Here is an 18,430-nt window from a genome sequence, read left to right as displayed (position 1 = left end):
AGAGTTAACAAATATAGCCTCAAGATTTGGGCAGGAGGTGGAGGTTAGATTTAGGATAGAGATGAGGAGAAAGGATTTTCCCAGAGAGCAAGGAATCTGTGGAATTTCCACTTCTAAACTTCATGGAGGCTACCTCATAAAATACATTTAAAACACAGATAGATTTTTGCAAAGCAGGGGAATTACAGGTTACGAGGAAAGGCAGAGAGGTCAAGCTGAGTCCACAAACCGATCAGCTATGATCTTATTGAATAGCAGAGCAGGCTTGGCAGGCCAAATGGCCTACTCCTGCCCCTACTTCTTATGTTCCTGTTATTATGTTCAACGTTTGTAGATGATTTTAAAAGTCAAGATTGAGGTATTGAGGTTATATACATGAGAGGATACAATGATAAAATTAAAAGTTGAATGGCATATGAAATTGTACATAATGGTGTGTGAAGTAAAACAGTTGGTCAGAAGATTGAGAACCAGTGGTCTACTCAACATATAGATTATCAAACAAGAAACCTGGATACTTGCACTAACAATCCTTAGTGCACTTTCAAGTCCCACCATGACAGTTGTGTAATTTAATTTCAATTAATAATCTAATGTTTTCAAAACCTAGACCATTTTGTAATGCAAGTAATAAAGCCCATGTGATTCACTTGAATTTACTTTGTGCTGCTAGGTACAATGTAAGAAAACAGAGTAGGTGCAGAATGGAGAATTAAGACTGGCAACTAAAAGAGAGGGAGTTGGATGGATTGCTTTAAACTGGCAACAAAGGCTCAGAACTGAATTGAGATGTTCTGCAAAGTGATCACTCAATCTAAATGTTTCCTCCAATATATGAGACTACATTGTCAGCACTGTATGCAATACTGTACTATATATTGGTTGCAGTACAAGCAAACTTGCTTTTCATGAATGTACATTCAGTAGCAACTTAATTAGATATGTCCTGTAGTTAATAAAGTTTTAAGTGATTGTATGTTCATGGTCTTCTACTGTTGTGGTTCATCCACTTCAAGGTCTGATGTGTTGTGCATTCAGAAATGATCTTCTACACACCATTGTTGTGAGGCGTGGTTATTTGAGTTAGTGTCACTTTCTTGTCAGCTTGAACCAGCCTGTTCATTCTCCTCTGACCTCCACATTAACACATTTTCACCCACAGAACTGCTGCTCACTTTTTGTTTTAATCACACCAATCTCTGTAAACTCTCAAGACTGTTGTGTGTGAAAATCCAAGCAGTTTCTGAGATAAGCAAATAGTCCCATCTGGCATCAACATTCATTCCATAGTCAAAGTCACGTAGATCACACTTTTCCCTGCATTCTAATGTTTGACCTGAGTAACAACTAAACCACTTGACCACATCTGCTTGCTTTTATGCATTGAAATGATTGGCTAATTAGCTATTTGCATTAACAAGCAGATGTACAGGTGTACCTAATAAAGAGGCCACTGAGTGTATAGCACCTGGTTTTGGTTAAAAGGAAATGGTTGAATCTCTTGCAACTGCATAAGCACATTAATATGACTAGAAGACCACCATAATATTTTCAAGGATACACTAGGCCCCTTTAACACTGCTTTTCGCTCCGCAAGATTATTGCAGAGAATAGTGGTGATTCAAGACTATTGTTCTCAACTATGAACCAACTGCTGAACCCTGTGCCAACCTATTGAAATTCTCAGTCAAGCATCTGCCAGAAAGTGAAAAATCCATATTTAAAAAACAACAAAATTTCTCCAATTAGGGAGAGTATAGCTAGATACTGGTGACCTCTACAGCCAACCTCTTAACAAGACAGCAACCATGTCAAAATTTACAAGTATTTCTGATTCAGAACTTGTAAGATTGTGACAAAAAGCCAACTTGCTGTCTTGCCCCTGTTCTTACCACATTTTTAAAAGAACTTTTTAAAATAGTGTTTTCAATTCTTTTAGGGCCATTAACACATCTCTTGAAACTGGAGTTTCTTCAGATGCCTTCAAAACTACAGTAAAACCCCTACTAAAAAAATCTTGATAGTAAGGTACCAGTTAACTACAGGCTTGTATCAAATTTTCCTTTCCTGGGCAAGATTCTTGAGCAAGTCATTTTCAGCCAACTCAACGACTTTCTGAATGAGAACAATATTCTCAGGAAGTTTTAGACAAGTTTCAAAGCAAACCACAGCACAGAGATGCCTTTTACCAGAATTGTCAGTGCTTAGGTTCATCACCGATGCCAATAGAGTCATAGTTCTAATTCTTCTAGATCTAAATGCTGGCTTCAAAGCAGAACACAGGTTTAATATCACTGGCATATGTCGCTGGACAGTCAGAGCTGACCGTGTCGCCCGAGTCTGAGCCTGCACACTGCAGCAATTTCCATGCCTGAGATTTTGAATTTGAATTTTTCTCAGTAGCACTCATTTCTTTCCTTCGGCAGCTCATGGCATTGAACACGCCCCAAGGGCCCACCCTCTTCCCTCCCGGCGAGCGGGACGAAACTTTCGGCAGCGGGCAGTGAGGAAGTTCTTGCGAAGGGTCTCCGACAGCGGCCAACCTGCTGAGTGTTTCTAGCATTTTACGCGTGTTTTAAATTTTGGCCGGCCGGCCGGCCTGGCCACTTGCCCGCGCAGGCGGGGCGGGGGAAAACCGTTGCATCGAGAGCAGGGGGAAGTGGCGGCTGGTGCGCCTGCGCGCCGGATCGCCCCGTGCCGCCCCGTGCCGCCCGGTAGAGCGCGAGCGCTGATGGCCGGTGAGGGGAGGACCGGCTCTTCCGTGCGTCTTGAGGAGGGTCGCTTCTAAACTCTGAAAGGCGGTGGCTGCGGGCAACTTCTCTCCCCACCTCCCCACACACACATCGGACTGAAGTTGGAGCCCGGGTCAGGGAAAAGTTGGAGCGGCCGCCAGCATGTGTGAGAATCGGTGTAGGCGGATGGTGGACAGGGGCAAGCGGCCCGTCCTGTTCGATCACATCCAGACCGCTTTCGCCACCTCCTCCTTCTACGACAACTATCTGGTGACACAGAAAGAGCTGGGCAGGTAAGTGACGTTACTTTTGACGTTAAATAAACTAACTGTTTTGGCGAATCTTGCCGCCTGTGCCCGTCGCTGCCAGCCTGTACTTTTCGAGGGCTTTATCGATGAAATTATTTCGTGGTGAATGCTTGGCTGGCCTGCTGGCAAGTAAATTCTGGGCTTGGTCGTCTCGGTGTGAGTCGTGGATTATGTAGGTAAGTGGGCTGTCATTTAGTGCCTTTCACATTAACGCGCCCCCGAGAAGTCTTTCTGGTGGGAATCGTGCAAGATGATCTGGCACTCCCATTTAAGACCCGTGGTGTCATTCTCTATTGATTTAGCCTGTTGCTAGTCTTTGGGTGTTCGGCTGTATGCTGGGAAAGTTCAGTTCTTGATATTAACTATTCGGGGACTTTGGAGTGTGAGGTAACCTTCATGAATCATCAGAACTAGAAGGGAAGGTCGCCTGCGGGGAGTAAACATTGGCATGCAGTCATCTGGATGTGTTGGCAGTTGACGTGCAGATTGCTTGAAGGTGTTGGAAAGATGGTTGATTTGTTGGCCTTAATTGGTTGAAGTACAAAAATGTTGAAGTTAAACTACACTTGTAAGGAACTTTTTATGTGAAACAATAAGATTTGACTATTTGAAGAAAACTGTTTTCTTTGGACCCATCACTTTTGGGACTTTTATAAACTAATGAATCTTGGATTTTTTTAGGATGTAATTTCTTAAACCTTTTAGTTGCTCTACAGTGACTTCTATGAAGGATGGTAGTATATATTCTTTAATGTTTTGACCTTTTTCTTGTTATTGACTATTTCTGAGGGATCATGTTCACTTTTGTTTAGTTCCCTCCTCATTTTGTATACTTAGAGTTCTTGCAGTTACTTATTCTTCATTGTTTATTGCAACTTTTTTTAGTCATTTGATTCACAAGCTTTTGCATCTACAGCTATTTAATATGATGTTGCAAGCCTTTCAATTTACCAATCTTAGTTGGCTGGGCTGCTTACACTGCCAGTTGGCTGTATTATAATTTGACAACATTCTTCCACTGTTTCAGAATAATCTTGGAATACTTAATCTATTCACTTGTTATATCTAGAATTAATTGTTCCACTGCAATTCATTTGGTCATATTACAGTAGATAATATTCAAAACTTTGCTGTTCAGACTTGCCCCAAGTCCCATTTATCACGATCTCTCCTCCCATATCTCTCTTGTCCAAATAACCAAGATAGCTGCAATTTTGTTACTCAATTACTCCATTGTCAGTAGTTGTGAATTTCCCCTTCTGAACCATCTTGTTCCTTTTAGTTACTCTGGTAAACCTACCTGCTTATTTGAGTTGATATTCTGTTTTGTGGAATATTCTGTGAAGTGATATGGGATATTTCACAATGTGAAAGTTGGTGTCACACTTCTAGTCATCTCATATTTGCAGCAAAATTAAATGGAGAGTGATTGATTCAGAAGTTCAGCTTCACATCAAGAACAGATTTTAAGTGATGAACTTATTTGATGATCTAAACATTTTGCAATACCACAAAAAATAGATAAAAAGCATAAAAATAGCATAAAAAGATGTATCTGTCTCATTTATGATCTTGCACTTTATTATTTACGTGCACTGTACTTTTCAATTTTTTAATCTATTATGTTTTTCTTTATTCCAGCACAATATGCTGTGTGATGATTTGATCAGTATAAGCAGTGTCCAAGCCAAGCTTTACACTGCATCATGGTGCATGTGACAATAATAAACAAATACCAATAAAGTTGGGCAAGAGAGGTTTAAAGTTTTACTGTCTGAGAAAGATTTTTGGATATTTTAGTTGTTGCTTTTAAATATTGACTGCTCCCATTTTAATTTTGGTAAAATTGAATATTGAGTAGATTAACCAAATGGGATAGTACTGGAAAATAAATGTGATTATATATCAACTCAATTCTATTATTCCACCATTCTTAATATAGTCTAAATTATTCTGTAGCAAGTTTTATTTTAAACCTTTAGTTCTTGATGTAAAATATCTGAGTTTAAAAACTCCAAACTCTGTAAAAGTAGATTTCGCACTTGTTAAGAGATGAAGGGAAGTAATTTGCATTGGCTCAAAATGAGGAAGCAGAACTGGAAATGTTAATTATAGACATATATGACAAAAGACATTTCTCACCCTTTTAAGAGAGCTTTGAAATAAACATCTTCATCTAATAATGTGATTGAGATAGTTTCTTTGCCAATCATCTTACTATCAGTTTAATACAGTTTTCCAAACATTGAACTTCCTTTGATGTGATGTATTTGAATTTATATAATCTTACATCTGTCCCACAACATGAAGTAATAAAAATCTTTGTTTATGACTCTGTCGCAATGTATAGACAAAGTCAAATGGCTTGTAGAAGAAGCTGTTCCTGTTGGTCCTGGCTTTAATGCTGCAGTACTGTGTACCAGACGGAAGCAGCTAAAATAGTTAATGGTTGTGGTGACATGTGTCCCTGATGATTTTCCAGGCCTTCTTTAGTGGAGAGAAATTCACATCCACAGATATACTGGACTGTCCGTACCACCCTCTGTAGTGCCCAGCAATCAAGGTTGGTGCAGTTCCCATACCAGGCAGTGATACAGCCAGTCAGGATGCTCTCAATGGTGCCCTGAAGAAGGTCTTGAGGATTTGGAGGCTCATGCCAAACTTCTTCAGTTGCCTGAGGTGGAAGAGATGCTTGTTGTGCATTTTTTTTGCCACACAGCTGGTGTGTACAGTCCAGGTGAAATCGTGGGTGATTTATATACCAAGGAACTTGAAACTACTCGCCCTGTCAACTGCAGGCCCTTTGATGTTGATGTGGGTGAGCATGTCACCCCATTCTTCCTGTAAACCATGATCAGCTCTTTTGTTCATTTTGGAAATTGAAGGAGAGATCTTGGCACTATCGTGTCAGGGTGTAATCTGTATGTCACTACTAGAAATAATGTTGGTCAGTGTTTGCCATCTGCAAATTTGATTAGTTTGGAGCTGTGTGTGGCAGCACAGTCATGGGTGCAAAGGGAGTAGAGGAGGGGACTCAGGATACAAATCTGGGCGGCACCTGTGTTTAGGGTCAGTGGGGGAGAGGTGAGGAGGCCCATCCTTACCACTTGTTGACCATTTTTAATCTAATTGTTTCACTTCAGTTTAAAGCAAACTTCTTTCTCAGAGTTGGGAATGATAAATGAAGCTTAAGAAGTGCAAAAGTAACATTGATTTTTATATCAGAAGACTTTACAACTAGGTGTTTAAGACCAATTGCATATTTACCTAGTTCAATTGTGACCGTTTGTTTTTGCAGAGGCAAATTTGCTGTAGTGAGAAAATGTGTGGAGAAGGCAACTGGGAAAGAATATGCAGCTAAGTTTCTGAAGAAGAGGCGTCGTGGCCTGGATTGCAAATCTGATATCATTCATGAAATTGCTGTACTTGAAATGGCCAAGTCGAGTCCACATGTTATAGACCTGTATGAAGTATATGAAACGAATAATGATATCATCCTCGTATTAGAATAGTAAGTATTCTACTTTTGCTGAAGCACAAATATAAAAGTCAATAAAACTATACACATCACAAAGGGTCTCAGCCCGAAACGTCAACTGTACTTCTACTTATAGATGCTGCCTAGCCTGCTGCGTTCCACCAGCATTTTGTGTGTGTTGCTTGAATTTCCAGCATCTGCAGATTTCCTCATGTTCACATCACCATTAGATTTGCTAAAAGAATATTAAGTTTATGTAAAACAACCCACTTTAAACCTATTGCAGAATTTGGAATGGGGAATTTAATGCAATGTGGTAGGGAACTGAGAGAAACACAGGTCAGTGGTAAAGAGAAAGGTTGAGTGGCTTTTATTTTCTCTCCTTGTGTTGACTGTTAAGGTGTAATATGACTTTTTTATCATGTGGAATGGACTGGGCAGCAAAATTAAGGTGTGTGGAATTAACGTGACAGTGGCAAAATGGATTCACATTTTGTGGGGAAAATAAGGAGTTGATAGATGGCTATGGAGAGGAAGTCACAACTAATTTGTAGGAGGCAGGTAGTTGGGTGACTGTCAAAAGAGGGAAAGGGAATTGGCAGACAGTGCAGGGTCTACCTGTTCCACAATAAGTATATCGCTTCAGATACCGTTGGTGTGTATGACTAATCACTAGAAAGCTGCAGTGACCGGTTCTCTGACATGAGTCTGACTCTGTGGTTCAGAAGGGAAAGGGTAAGAAGAGGAGAGCAGTAGTGACAGGGGATTCGATAGTTAGAGGATCAGACAGGAGATTCCATAGACATGAAAGAAACTACTGGGTGGTATGTTGCCTCCTAGGTGCTAGAGTCAGGGGCATCTCAGATCAGGTCTGCAGAATTCATAAGAGGGTGTGATAAGTAGCCAGTAATTTGACACACATTGGTACCAAAGGCATCGGTAGGAAAAAGGATGCGGACCTACAGAGAGAATATAGGAAGCTAGGTAGGAAGCATGTCTATTTTAATGCAAGAACGATCATGAACAAAGGTTCATGACAGAGCATGGATCAGTATGTGGACCCACGAAGTAATGGTCACTAGAGGCTTGGCTGTTACAAGGGCAGAGATGGCTGCTGGATGTTCCAGGGTTTAAATGGTTCATAAGGAAAAAGAAGAACGGTAAAAGGTGGGAACAGTTGGCATGACTGAAGGAAGGGACAAAGTTGTGGAAGGATTATCTGCTGAGTCAGTGTGGGTAAAGTCAGAAATGGGAAAGGAGCAAGAATTCTTGGAAGTATGCTATTGAATCCCCAGAAGCAACAGACACTGAGGAGCAGATCTGGAGGCAGACTTTGGAAAGGTGTAAAACTAATAGTTATTTTGTATGGGTGACTTCAGCTTCCCTCATATTGATTGGTACCTCCTTAGTGCGAAAGGTTTAGAAGGAGCAGAATTTGTTAGGTGTGTCCAGGAAGGATTCCTGACACAATATGTGGACAGACAGACTAAAGGAGAGGCCATGGTGGATATAGTATTAGCCAATGAATTTGGTCAGGTGACAGATCTCTCAGTGGGTGATCATTTTAGACAGATTGACCACAACTCCCTGACTGTAACATGGTCTCGGACAGGAGATCCTTAATGAATACTTTGCTTCAGTATTTACTGATGAAGGGGAACCTGCCAAATGTGAGTCCGCATAGAGCAGCCTCATATGCTGAAGTATCTTGAAGATAAGAAAGCAAATGTGCTGGAACTTTTGAAAAATATTAGGATGGGTAAGTCCCTGATGTCAGTTGGATAAACCCCAAGTTACTACAGGAAGTGAGGGGAGAGATTGTTGTGCTTATGACAATGATCTTTACAGACTCACTTGCCACAGAAGTAGTACCATAAGATTGGAGGGCAGCAAATGTTATTCTTTTGTTTAAGAAAGAAAGCAGGCATAACACTGGGAATTAGGGACCTGTGAGTCTGTTGGAGAGGATACTTAAAGATAGGGTTTATGATATTTGAAAAAGTATAGTCTGATTTGAGGTAGTCAGTTTGGCATTGTGAGCAGCAGGTCGTGCCTCATGAACCTGATTAAATTCTTCAAGGACACGATGAAACAAATTGATGAAGATAGAGTAGTGCATGTGGTATGTATGGATTTTAGTAAGGCATTTGATAAGTTGCCTCATTCAAATAATCAGGAGGCATGGGATCCAATGAAACTTGGTTATATAGTTTCAGAATTGGCTTTCCCACATAAGCCAGAAGAGCATATTCTGCCTGGAAGTCAGTCACCAGTGGTGTTCTGCAGTGATCTGTGTGGAAGTAGAAGGGTGGGTTAGTATGGTTGCAGATGACACTAAGTTTAATGGTGTTGTGGATAGTGTAGATGTTTTTTATAGGTTACAATTGATAAGATGCAGAGCTGGGCTGAGAAGTCGCTGATGGAGTTCGATATGAAAAAAGTGAAGTGATACATTTTGGAAGATCAAACGTGAAGGCAGAATAGAGATTGATGACAGCATTCTTAGCAGTGCGGAGAGTCTTGGGGTCCACATTCATAGATCCCTCAGAATTGCTGCACAAATTGATAGAATGGTTAAGAACGTGTATGATGTTTGGTCAGGAGATTGAGTTCAAGAGCTGCAAGTTAATGTTGCAGCTCTATGTAGCTGTGGTTAGACCACACTTGGAGTATTGTGTTTAGTTCTGGTCGCCTCATTATCGGAAGGATTTTGAAGCTTTAGAGACAGTGTAGAGGAGATTTTCCAGGAAGCTGCCTGGATTAAGGGATATGTCTTATGTGGAAAGGTTGGGCTTTTCTCTTTAGAATGTGGGAGGATGTTTTTTTTTAGAAATGTAGAAGATGATGAGTGGCATAGATCGAGTGAACAGCCAGTGCCATTTTCCAAGGGTGGCAGTGGAATAGAGAGCATAATTTTAAGGTAATCAGAAGAAAGTCAGAGGTAGACTTCTTTTTAAACTCAGACTGTAAGTGCATGGAATGCATTGCGGGGCTGGTGGTAGAGGCAGATATGTTAGGAACATTTAAGAGACTCTTAGGCACATGGATGAAAGTAAAGTGGAGGGCTTTGTGAGAAGGAAGGGTTAGATTGATCTTGAGTAGGTTAAATGGTTGACACAACATCATGGGCCAAAGAGCATGTACTGTGCTATATTTTATGTAAAAGTAGTCATGAATGGTTAGTTACTTTTCAGAATGCAAGTTGGCCAAAATTTCCCCCAGGTTTTTAATGATACTGAGATGGGTGGACGAAGGCATCTCAAAATTAGCAGACAATGTGACACTTGAATATTAATATACTGTAGTGTCAAACTTCAAGAGTACGTGCATTTCTACAAAGGTTAAGAGAAGCTGATGATAAGGCAATGAATTCTGAAATACTGGGTTTTAGAAGCATTGGGGAAAAGCAACGTGTATGACATTGTTCTGTTTTAAACTGTGCAGAAGCAATGAGGGGTTTCATACACAACTCCAGGTAAATGGTCAAAGTGTAGCGGTGTGCTACATGCAGCGCTAAAATTACGACACGGAGTCGGTAACTGCAGTCGAAGGAAAAAACTTTATTCGAAAACTTCAGCCTCACTTTTAAGCCTCCCTCAACCGGCCCCCCATGGCGCAGAGGCTCCAAAGCTCTGTGCTCGCAAACCCCCGTAGGCTATCTAATTGTGAGTCGGTTCGGATGCGCCAGGAAATGGGTCGCCACATAACCCCCCCCCCCCCAGAACCGGCGATACACCCCCCAATGTCCACAGTCTGGGCCAGAACCTGCTTGGGAGGTCGGCCTCTGCGCCGAGGCGCCGGAAACTCGGCCGGTTGCGCCAGGTCCACATGGGCCGGTTTGAGGCGGTCCACCGTGAAAACCTCCTCTTTCCCCCCAACGTCCAGCACGAACGTGGACCCGTTGTTCCGGAGCACCATAAACGGCCCCTCGTATGGCCGCTGCAGCGGCGGCCGATGCCTGCCCCTTCGTACAAACACAAACTTACAGTTCTGTAGGTCTTTGGGTACGCAGGTTGGGTGCCGCCCGTGCTGTGAAGTGGGTACGGGGGCCAGGTTACCGAGCTTCTCATGTAGTCTGCCCAGGACTGCTGCGGGTTCTTCCTCTTGCCCCCTTGGGGCTGGTAGGAACTCCCCGGGGACGACCAGGGGCGCGCCGTATACCAACTCGGCCGACGAGGCGTGCAGGTCATCCTTGGGCGCTGTGCGGATGCCGAGTAGGACCCAGGGAAGCTCGTCCGCCCAGTTGGCTCCTCACAGGCGGGCCATGAGGGCCGACTTCAGGTGACGGTGGAAATGCTCCACTAGCCCGTTCGACTGTGGGTGGTAGGCAGTTGTGTGGTGCAGCTGAGTCCCCAAAAGGCTGGCCATAGCTGACCACAGGCTGGAGGTGAACTGGGCGCCTCTGTCGGAGGTAATGTGGGCTGGTACACCAAAGCGAGATATCCAGGTGGCGATCAGGGCTCGGGCGCAAGATTCGGAGGTGGTGTCGGTGAGCGGGACCGCCTCTGGCCATCTTGTGAACCGGTCCACGATAGTCAGGAGGTGCCGCGCTCCGCGCGACACTGGCAGGGGGCCCATGATATCCACATGAATGTGGTCGAGACGCCGGTGGGCGGGATGGAACTGCTGCGGTGGGGCTTTGGTGTGCCGCTGCACCTTGGCCGTCTGGCAGTGCATGCACGTTTTGGCCCATTCACTGACCTGTTTGCGGAGTCCGTGCCAAACGAACCTGCTGGAAACCATCCGGACAGTCGTCCGGATGGAGGGATGCGCCAAGTTATGAATGGAGTCGAAAACGCGGCGCCGCCATGCTGTCGGGACGACTGGACGGGGCTGGCCGGTGGCGACGTCACAGAGTATGGTCCTCTCACCTGGGCCCACGGGGAGGTCCTGGAGCTGCAAACCGGAGACTGCGGTTCTGTAACTCGGAATCTCCTCATCCGCCTGCTGCGCCTCTGCCAGTGCCTCAAAGTCTACCCCTTGGGAAAGGGCATGAACGGTAGGGCGAGAGAGCGCATCCGCCACGACATTGTCCTTACCTGAGACGTGCCGGACAGCCGTCGTGTATTCAGAGATGTAGGACAGGTGGCGTTGCTGGCGGGACGACCAGGGGTCGGACGCTTTTGTAAACGCAAAAGTAAGCGGTTTGTGGTCCGTGAACGCAGTGAAGGGCCGACCTTCTAGGAAGTACCTGAAATGCCGGATTGCCAGGTAGAGCGCCAACAGTTCCCGGTCGAAAGCACTGTACTTAAGCTCGGGCGGTCGCAGGTGTTTGCTGAAAAACGCCAGGGGTTGCCAGCGACCTGCGATGAGTTGCTCCAGCACCCCACCGACTGCCGTGTTTGATGCGTCCACTGTGAGGGCGGTAGGGGCGTCCATTCTGGGATGTACTAGCATTGCGGCGTCCGCCAAAGCTTCCTTCGTTTGAACGAAAGCGGCGGCGGACTCCTCGTCCCAGGTAATGTCTTTGCTCGGACCCGACATCAGGGCGAACAGGGGGCGCATGATCCGGGCAGCTGAAGGGAGGAAGCGGCGGTAGAAATTGACCATACCTACGAATTCCTGAAGGCCTTTGATCGTGGTGGGTCGGGGAAAGAGGCAGACCGCATCTACCTTAGCGGGCAGAGGGGTTGCCCCGTCTTTAGTAATCCTGTGGCCCAGGAAGTCAATGGTATCAAGTCTGAACTGGCATTTGGCGGGGTTGATTGTAAGACCGTACTCACTCAGTCGGGCGCAGAGTTGACGGAGGTGGGACAGATGCTCCTGACGACTGCTGCTGGCTATGAGGATGTCATCCAAATAGATGAACGCGAAGTCCAGGTCCCGTCCCACCGAGTCCATTAACCGCTGGAACGTCTGTGCAGCATTCTTCAGGCCGAATGGCATGCGGAGGAACTCGAAAAGGCCGAAAGGGATGATGAGAGCCGTTTTGGGGACGTCGTCAGGATGCATCGGGATTTGATGGTACCCTCGGACGAGATCTACCTTGGAGAAAATCCGTGCGCCGTGCAGGTTTGCTGCAAAGTCCTGAATGTGCGGCACAGGGTAGCGGTCCGGTGTGGTAGCCTCGTTCAGCCTGCGGTAGTTGCCGCACGGTCTCCAGCCCCCCGTCGCTTTGGGCACCATGTGCAGGGGGGAGGCCCATGGGCTGTCGGATCGCCGGATGATCCCCAATTCTTCCATCCTCTGGAACTCCTCCTTCGCCAGTCGGAGCTTGTCCGGGGGAAGCCGCCGAGCGCGGGCGTGGAGGGGTGGTCCCTGGGTCGTGATGTGGTGCTGTACGCCGTGCCTGGGCATGGCCGCTGTGAACTGAGGTGCCAGAACCGATGGGAACTCCGCCAGGACCCTGGTGAAGTCGTTGTCGGACAGCGTGATTGAGCCAAGGTGAGGGGCTGGCAACTGGGCTGCACCCAGGGAGAACGTCTGAAAGGTCTCGGCGTGTACCAGACTCTTCCTGGGCAGGTCGACCAGTAGGCTGTGAGCCCGCAAAAAATCTGCACCCAGAAGCGGTTGGGCTACGGCGGCCAGTGTGAAGTCCCACGTGAACTGGCTGGAGCCGAACTGTAGCTGCACCTGACGGGTGCCATAGGTCCTTACTGTGCTGCCATTCACGGCCCTCAGGGGGGGACCCGGTGCCCTGCTGCGGGTGTCGTAACTCGTCGGAGGTAAAACGCTGATCTCAGCCCCAGTATCGACCAAAAACCGGCGTCCCGACCTTCTATCCCACACATACAGGAGGCTATCCCGATGGCCAGCCGCCGTAGCCATCAGCGGCGGCTGGCCCTGGCGTTTCCCGGGAACTTGCAGGGCGGGCGACAACGGCGGGCTTCTGCGCCCCACCGCTGGTGGTAGAAGCACCAGTGTTCATTGGGCCAGGGGTTGGCGGGCTCTGCGGCCGGGCCTGGACTGGTTTGCTGCCGGGAGCGTGGCTGGGAGATCTGTGCGATGGACAGATCTCACCTTTTTGGCGTTCCACAGCAAGTCCGCCCGGGCTGCCACCTTCCGGGGGTCACTGAAATCCGCGTTGGATAGCAGCAGGCGTATGTCCTCGGGCAGCTGCTCCAGGAATGCCTGCTCAAACATGAGGCATGTGTGTCCGTCGGCCAGAGACAACATCTCATTCATTAAAGCCGATGGAGGTCTGTCGCCCAAGCCATCCAGGTGCAGTAAACGGGCAGCCCGCTCGCGCCGTGAGAGTCCGAAAGTCCTGAGGAGCAGGGCTTTGAATTCCGTGTACTTGCCGTCTACCGGGGGCGACTGTACAAACTCCGCGACCTGGGCCGCTGTGTCCTGGTCGAGGGAGCTCACCACGTAGTAGTAGCGGGTGTCTTCTGAGGTGATCTGGCGAACGTGGAATTGGGCTTCGGCTTGCTGGAACCATAGGTCCGGGCGCTGTGTCCAGAAACCCGGCAGTTTCAACGAAACCGCATGAACAGAGGCGGCGTCGGTCATTTCTGGTCCAAAAATCGTTTGGACCGTCGGGGTCACCAATTGTAGCGGTGTGCTACACGCAGTGCTAAAATTACGACATGGATTCGGTAACTGCAGTCGAAGGAAAAAACTTTATTCGAAAACTTCAGCCTCACTTTTAAGCCTCCCTCAACCGGCCCCCCATGGCGCAGAGGCTCCAAAGCTCTGTGCTCGCAAACCCCCGTAGGCTATCTAATTGTGAGTCGGTTCGGATGCGCCAGGAAATGGGTCGCCACAAAAGGACATTTATCAAAGCTATTTTAATCACACAAATGAATGAACTTAGTATAATTTTTAAAAAGTTGTGCTAATTTTTAAAATCATTTGTAATATTTGCTAGAAATCTATACGCTTCTTGGTGTCATACTTAATGAATGACAATGAGACCTTGTGAAAGTGATGAAGTTATGTTAAAAGATTGGCAAACTTAGTGTTGCTGACCCTTCACTATAAAAATAATTTGAATTGTTTTATTGTTATTAGTAAACCATATTCATTGAGATGATCCTCAGTGACCAGAATTGTCTTGATTTGCAAAAAAAAAATTACATTGTTATAATTCTCTCTTCCAGTGCTGCTGGAGGGGAAATCTTTAATCTTTGTGCAGCTGACCGAGACGAAGCTCCCACAGAAAAGGAAGTGATCAGGCTTCTTCAACAGATTCTTGAAGGAGTAGCTTTTCTCCACCAGAACAATATTGTACATCTAGACTTAAAGGTAGGATATAATATTTTTTGATGCGAGGTCTTATTCTGGAAAATGTGCTTTGATTGTAGCATTGGCAACCAATTTCCTAGTGAAAGCATTTTCAAAAGATGTTTAATGCTTCAAGACCTTTAAAGATGTACAAGTATTGTTGTGTATTTTGTTTCCATTATACCTATGCTTGTCGGAAGGATCTGTTTTAAAATATTCACTATCAATAAGTGGCGTCTTTTTGATATTTTGCTATTATTATGTTTACATTTGCTTTAATTTTAGTGGTTTTTCATAAAAGTTAGTTGTGCAGAAAAGGGTGATAGCGTAGGAGGAATACCACTAAAATTCTTTTTAAAAGATATCTGGCATCCGGTTGTTTAGATATCCTGAATGCGTGGCATCTGGTTCTCTTGTTAGTCTGAATTAGAGCAGGAAGTCTAGGTGGAAGCAGGTTGTATGGTCAGAGCTGTAGATCCAGACTGTGAGTCAGGTGTGTGGCTGTAGGAGCTGGAGTTGGAATCCAGAACTCCGGGGATCAGAAACATTGAGAGCTGGAGTCTGGAATGCTTGTCCATTTCCTGCTCCGTTGAAACATATATAGATCAACCACCTCAAATCTGGCAGTCAGTAATCTGGTTCCACCACTGGTTTGGACATAATTTTCGCCAGCCTAATTTAACATTTCTTTTGTTGCCGTGCCATTAGCAGAATCAGCTGTTGGTGTGGTCTTGAAAATCAGCAAGTCGTTCCTCTGTGTTGTTCTGCATTTATTTTTATCCTGTGCTTATCTAGCCTCAGTCATGTCTTCATTGAATAAAGGAAGTGCTTCTTGTAGTCTAAAATGCAAACTCCATATGTTATCTATACAAGGTAAGGTGGAAGTTCTGAAAAACTCGATAGTGGTGTACCTGTGAAAAGCATATGCGACTTGTATAACATTGGCTCTTCCACAGGTTATGATATAAAGAAACAGAGAAAAGTTACTCCAGTTCTTTGCTGACAGTGAAACAAAAAAATAGATGTGCAGATGGAAAACAACTAGATAAAATGGTTTAAACTCTGCATTAGTGAACTTGCTGAACTGTCAGGAGACAGTGAAAGAACAAGTGAAATTATTTCATGAAGACTTAAGACTGGATTGTGATTATGATTACAATAAAGGGTGGCATTTCAAGCAGCAGCATAGCATAAAATTTCGTGCAGTGTGTGGTGAAAAACAGTCAGCAGACAAAGAAACAGCTGCTGAGTTTTTGTGGGTGAGTTTGCCAAGTCAGTTTCGGTTGAAAATAAAGTGCCAAGTAGGCTACAATGTGGACGAAACCGCTTTGTTTTGGCGTTGTACTCCAAAACAAGCACTGACCTCAGAGGATGCAGAATCGTCAACCAGTTATAAAGCATCAAAAGGTTGTGTTATTGTGTTGGGTTGCTTTAATGCTGCAGGACTAAATCATTAGTCTTCAACAAAAGTTTACATCCCAGAGCTTTCAAAGATATGAAGCAGTTTCCAGTAATTTACTATGCCAACAAAAAAGGATGGATTGTAACTGATATTACATTGGAATGGTTTGAATATTACTTTGTTCTGGAAGCAAGAGCTCATTGCAACTTTGTTAGTCTGGACAACAATGGTAATGCTGATTTTAGATAACTGCTTTGTGCATCCAAAAGCAGAACTCTTAGTAAAGAATATTGTTTATGGTACCTACATGCCACCTAACTACATCATTAATTCACCCACTGGACAATGACATATTATGCTCTTTGAAGACTAAATAGCGCTCCATTTATGAAATGGCTACTGAGTGAAGTTGACTCTGGCAGACCAGTAGAGGAATTTGTGAAAGAATTGCTTTCATTTGTTGTTTCATTTTTCTTTATTATCCAAGGGTGAGGTGATCATCAAGTGGGTTAGAGGTGTTTATTTAATCCTAACCTAACCACCTGTGATTTGGCAAAATCACTAATCTGGTACTGCACAGGTCCCAATTATTCTGGATTTGTGGTGGTCAAACTCTATTACCGTGCAACATACATTGAGTAGTGACTTTATTAGGTATTTCCTATATCTAATAAAATGGCCACTGAGTGTATGCTCGTGGTTTTCTTCTGCAGTAGCCCATTCACTTCAAAGTTTGACATATTGTACATTCAGGTCTGCACACCACTGTTGTAACGTGTGATTATTTGAGCTACTGTCGCCTTCTTGTCAGCTTGAACCAGTCTGGCTGGCCATTCTCCTCGGACCTCTCTCATTAATAAGATGTTTTTGCTCACAGAGCTGCTGCTCACAGGATGTTTTTTGTTTGTTGTGCCATTCTTTGTAAACTCTAAAGACTGGTGTGTGTGAAAGTCCTAGATCAGCAGTTTCTGGGATACTCAAGACACCCCAGTAGGTACAGACAATCATTCCATGGTCAAAGTCACATTTCTTCCCCGTTCTGATGTTTGATCTGCAACACCTGAACCTCTTGACCACGTTTACATGGTTTTATGCATTAAGTTTCTGCTACATGATTCACTGATTAGCTATTTGCATTAATGAGCAGATGTACCTTATAAAGTGGCCACTGAGTGTATATGTAAAATTAAAGTGGATTTGGGTATTACTAGGAATGATATCCAAGTAGTCTGTAAAGTCTGTTGGTCTGGCAACTGTGAAGCTGTAAGGATGCTGGGTTCTTACAGTAAGTAAGTAATATAAAATGATGTCTGTAGATCAAGAGGATTTTGCTTTGAGGCACTAATAAATTCTATTTATTTAGACAAAAGCTGGTTATTTAGGCAAGGTTACCCAATTTACAAAGAATGCTAAATTCTTTTTTGCCCTATTACTTTTGGCATCGTGAGTTAAATGTATTCCTTGTTGACATAATTATTGGGTTGTATTTGCATGTGTAATAATTGTAAATCAAAATGAGTAACTGGTAAACTTGATCAGAATCATTCATGTAATTTAGAGGTTTGTCGTTGTGCACTGTTGCTGATTAAGTATAAGTAACTGTTGGGTATGGGTAACAGACCTCTAAAATAGATTACTATAACATATATTGCTAAAATGTTTAATATAACCATATAAAAATGACAGCACGGAAACAGGCCATCTCGGCCCTTTTAGTCCATGCCGAATGCTTACTCTCACCTAGTCCCGCCAACCTTCACTCAGCCCATAACCCTCCATTCCTTTCCTGTCCATATACCTATCCAATTTTTTTTTTAAATGACAATATCGAACCTGCCTCTACCACTTCTACTGGAAGCTCGTTCCACACAGCTACCACTCTCTGAGTAAAGAAGTTCTCCCTTGTGTTACCCCTAAACTTTTGCCCCCAACTCTCAACTCATGTCCTCTTGTTTGAATCTCCCCTACTCTCAATGGAAAAAGCCTATCCACATCAACTCTATCTATCCCCCTCATAATTTTTATCAAGTCCCCCCTCAACCAACAAATAAAGATCTATCTTGTTCAACCTTTCTCTGTAACTTAAGTGCTGAAACCCAGGTAACATTCTAGTAAATCTCTGTACTCTCTCTATTTTGTTGACATCTTTCCTATAATTTGGTGACCAGAACTGTGCACAATACTACAAATTTGGCCTCACCAATGCCTTGTACAATTTTAGCATTACATCCCAATTCCTATACTCAATGCTCTGATTTATAAAGGATAGCATACCAAAAGCTTTCTTCACCACCCTATCTACATGAGATACTATCTTCAGGGAACTATGCACCATTATTCCTAG

At 44.4% G+C, this 18,430-nt stretch overlaps 1 protein-coding gene across 1 annotated transcript in view; it reads left to right on the top strand.

Annotated features, from left to right (window-relative positions):
- Nucleotides 1–2,467: 2,467 nt before the first annotated feature.
- The window catches only part of LOC132392691 (serine/threonine-protein kinase 17B-like), a 37,419-nt gene continuing 21,456 nt past the window's right edge, over nucleotides 2,468–18,430 (top strand). Inside the window, exons 1-3 of the mRNA XM_059966917.1 lie at nucleotides 2,468–3,025; nucleotides 6,339–6,551; nucleotides 14,561–14,705. Of these exons, the coding sequence (XP_059822900.1) occupies nucleotides 2,895–3,025; nucleotides 6,339–6,551; nucleotides 14,561–14,705 (489 nt within the window). The 5' untranslated portion in view covers nucleotides 2,468–2,894. The remainder of the gene's footprint in view (nucleotides 3,026–6,338; nucleotides 6,552–14,560; nucleotides 14,706–18,430) is intronic.

Source organism: Hypanus sabinus, chromosome 4 (assembly GCF_030144855.1).
Source record: "Hypanus sabinus isolate sHypSab1 chromosome 4, sHypSab1.hap1, whole genome shotgun sequence".
NCBI classification, from domain to species: Eukaryota; Metazoa; Chordata; class Chondrichthyes; order Myliobatiformes; family Dasyatidae; genus Hypanus; species Hypanus sabinus.
Note: the sequence above shows the minus strand (reverse complement) of the source record. Positions and strands in the feature narration are given on the sequence as shown.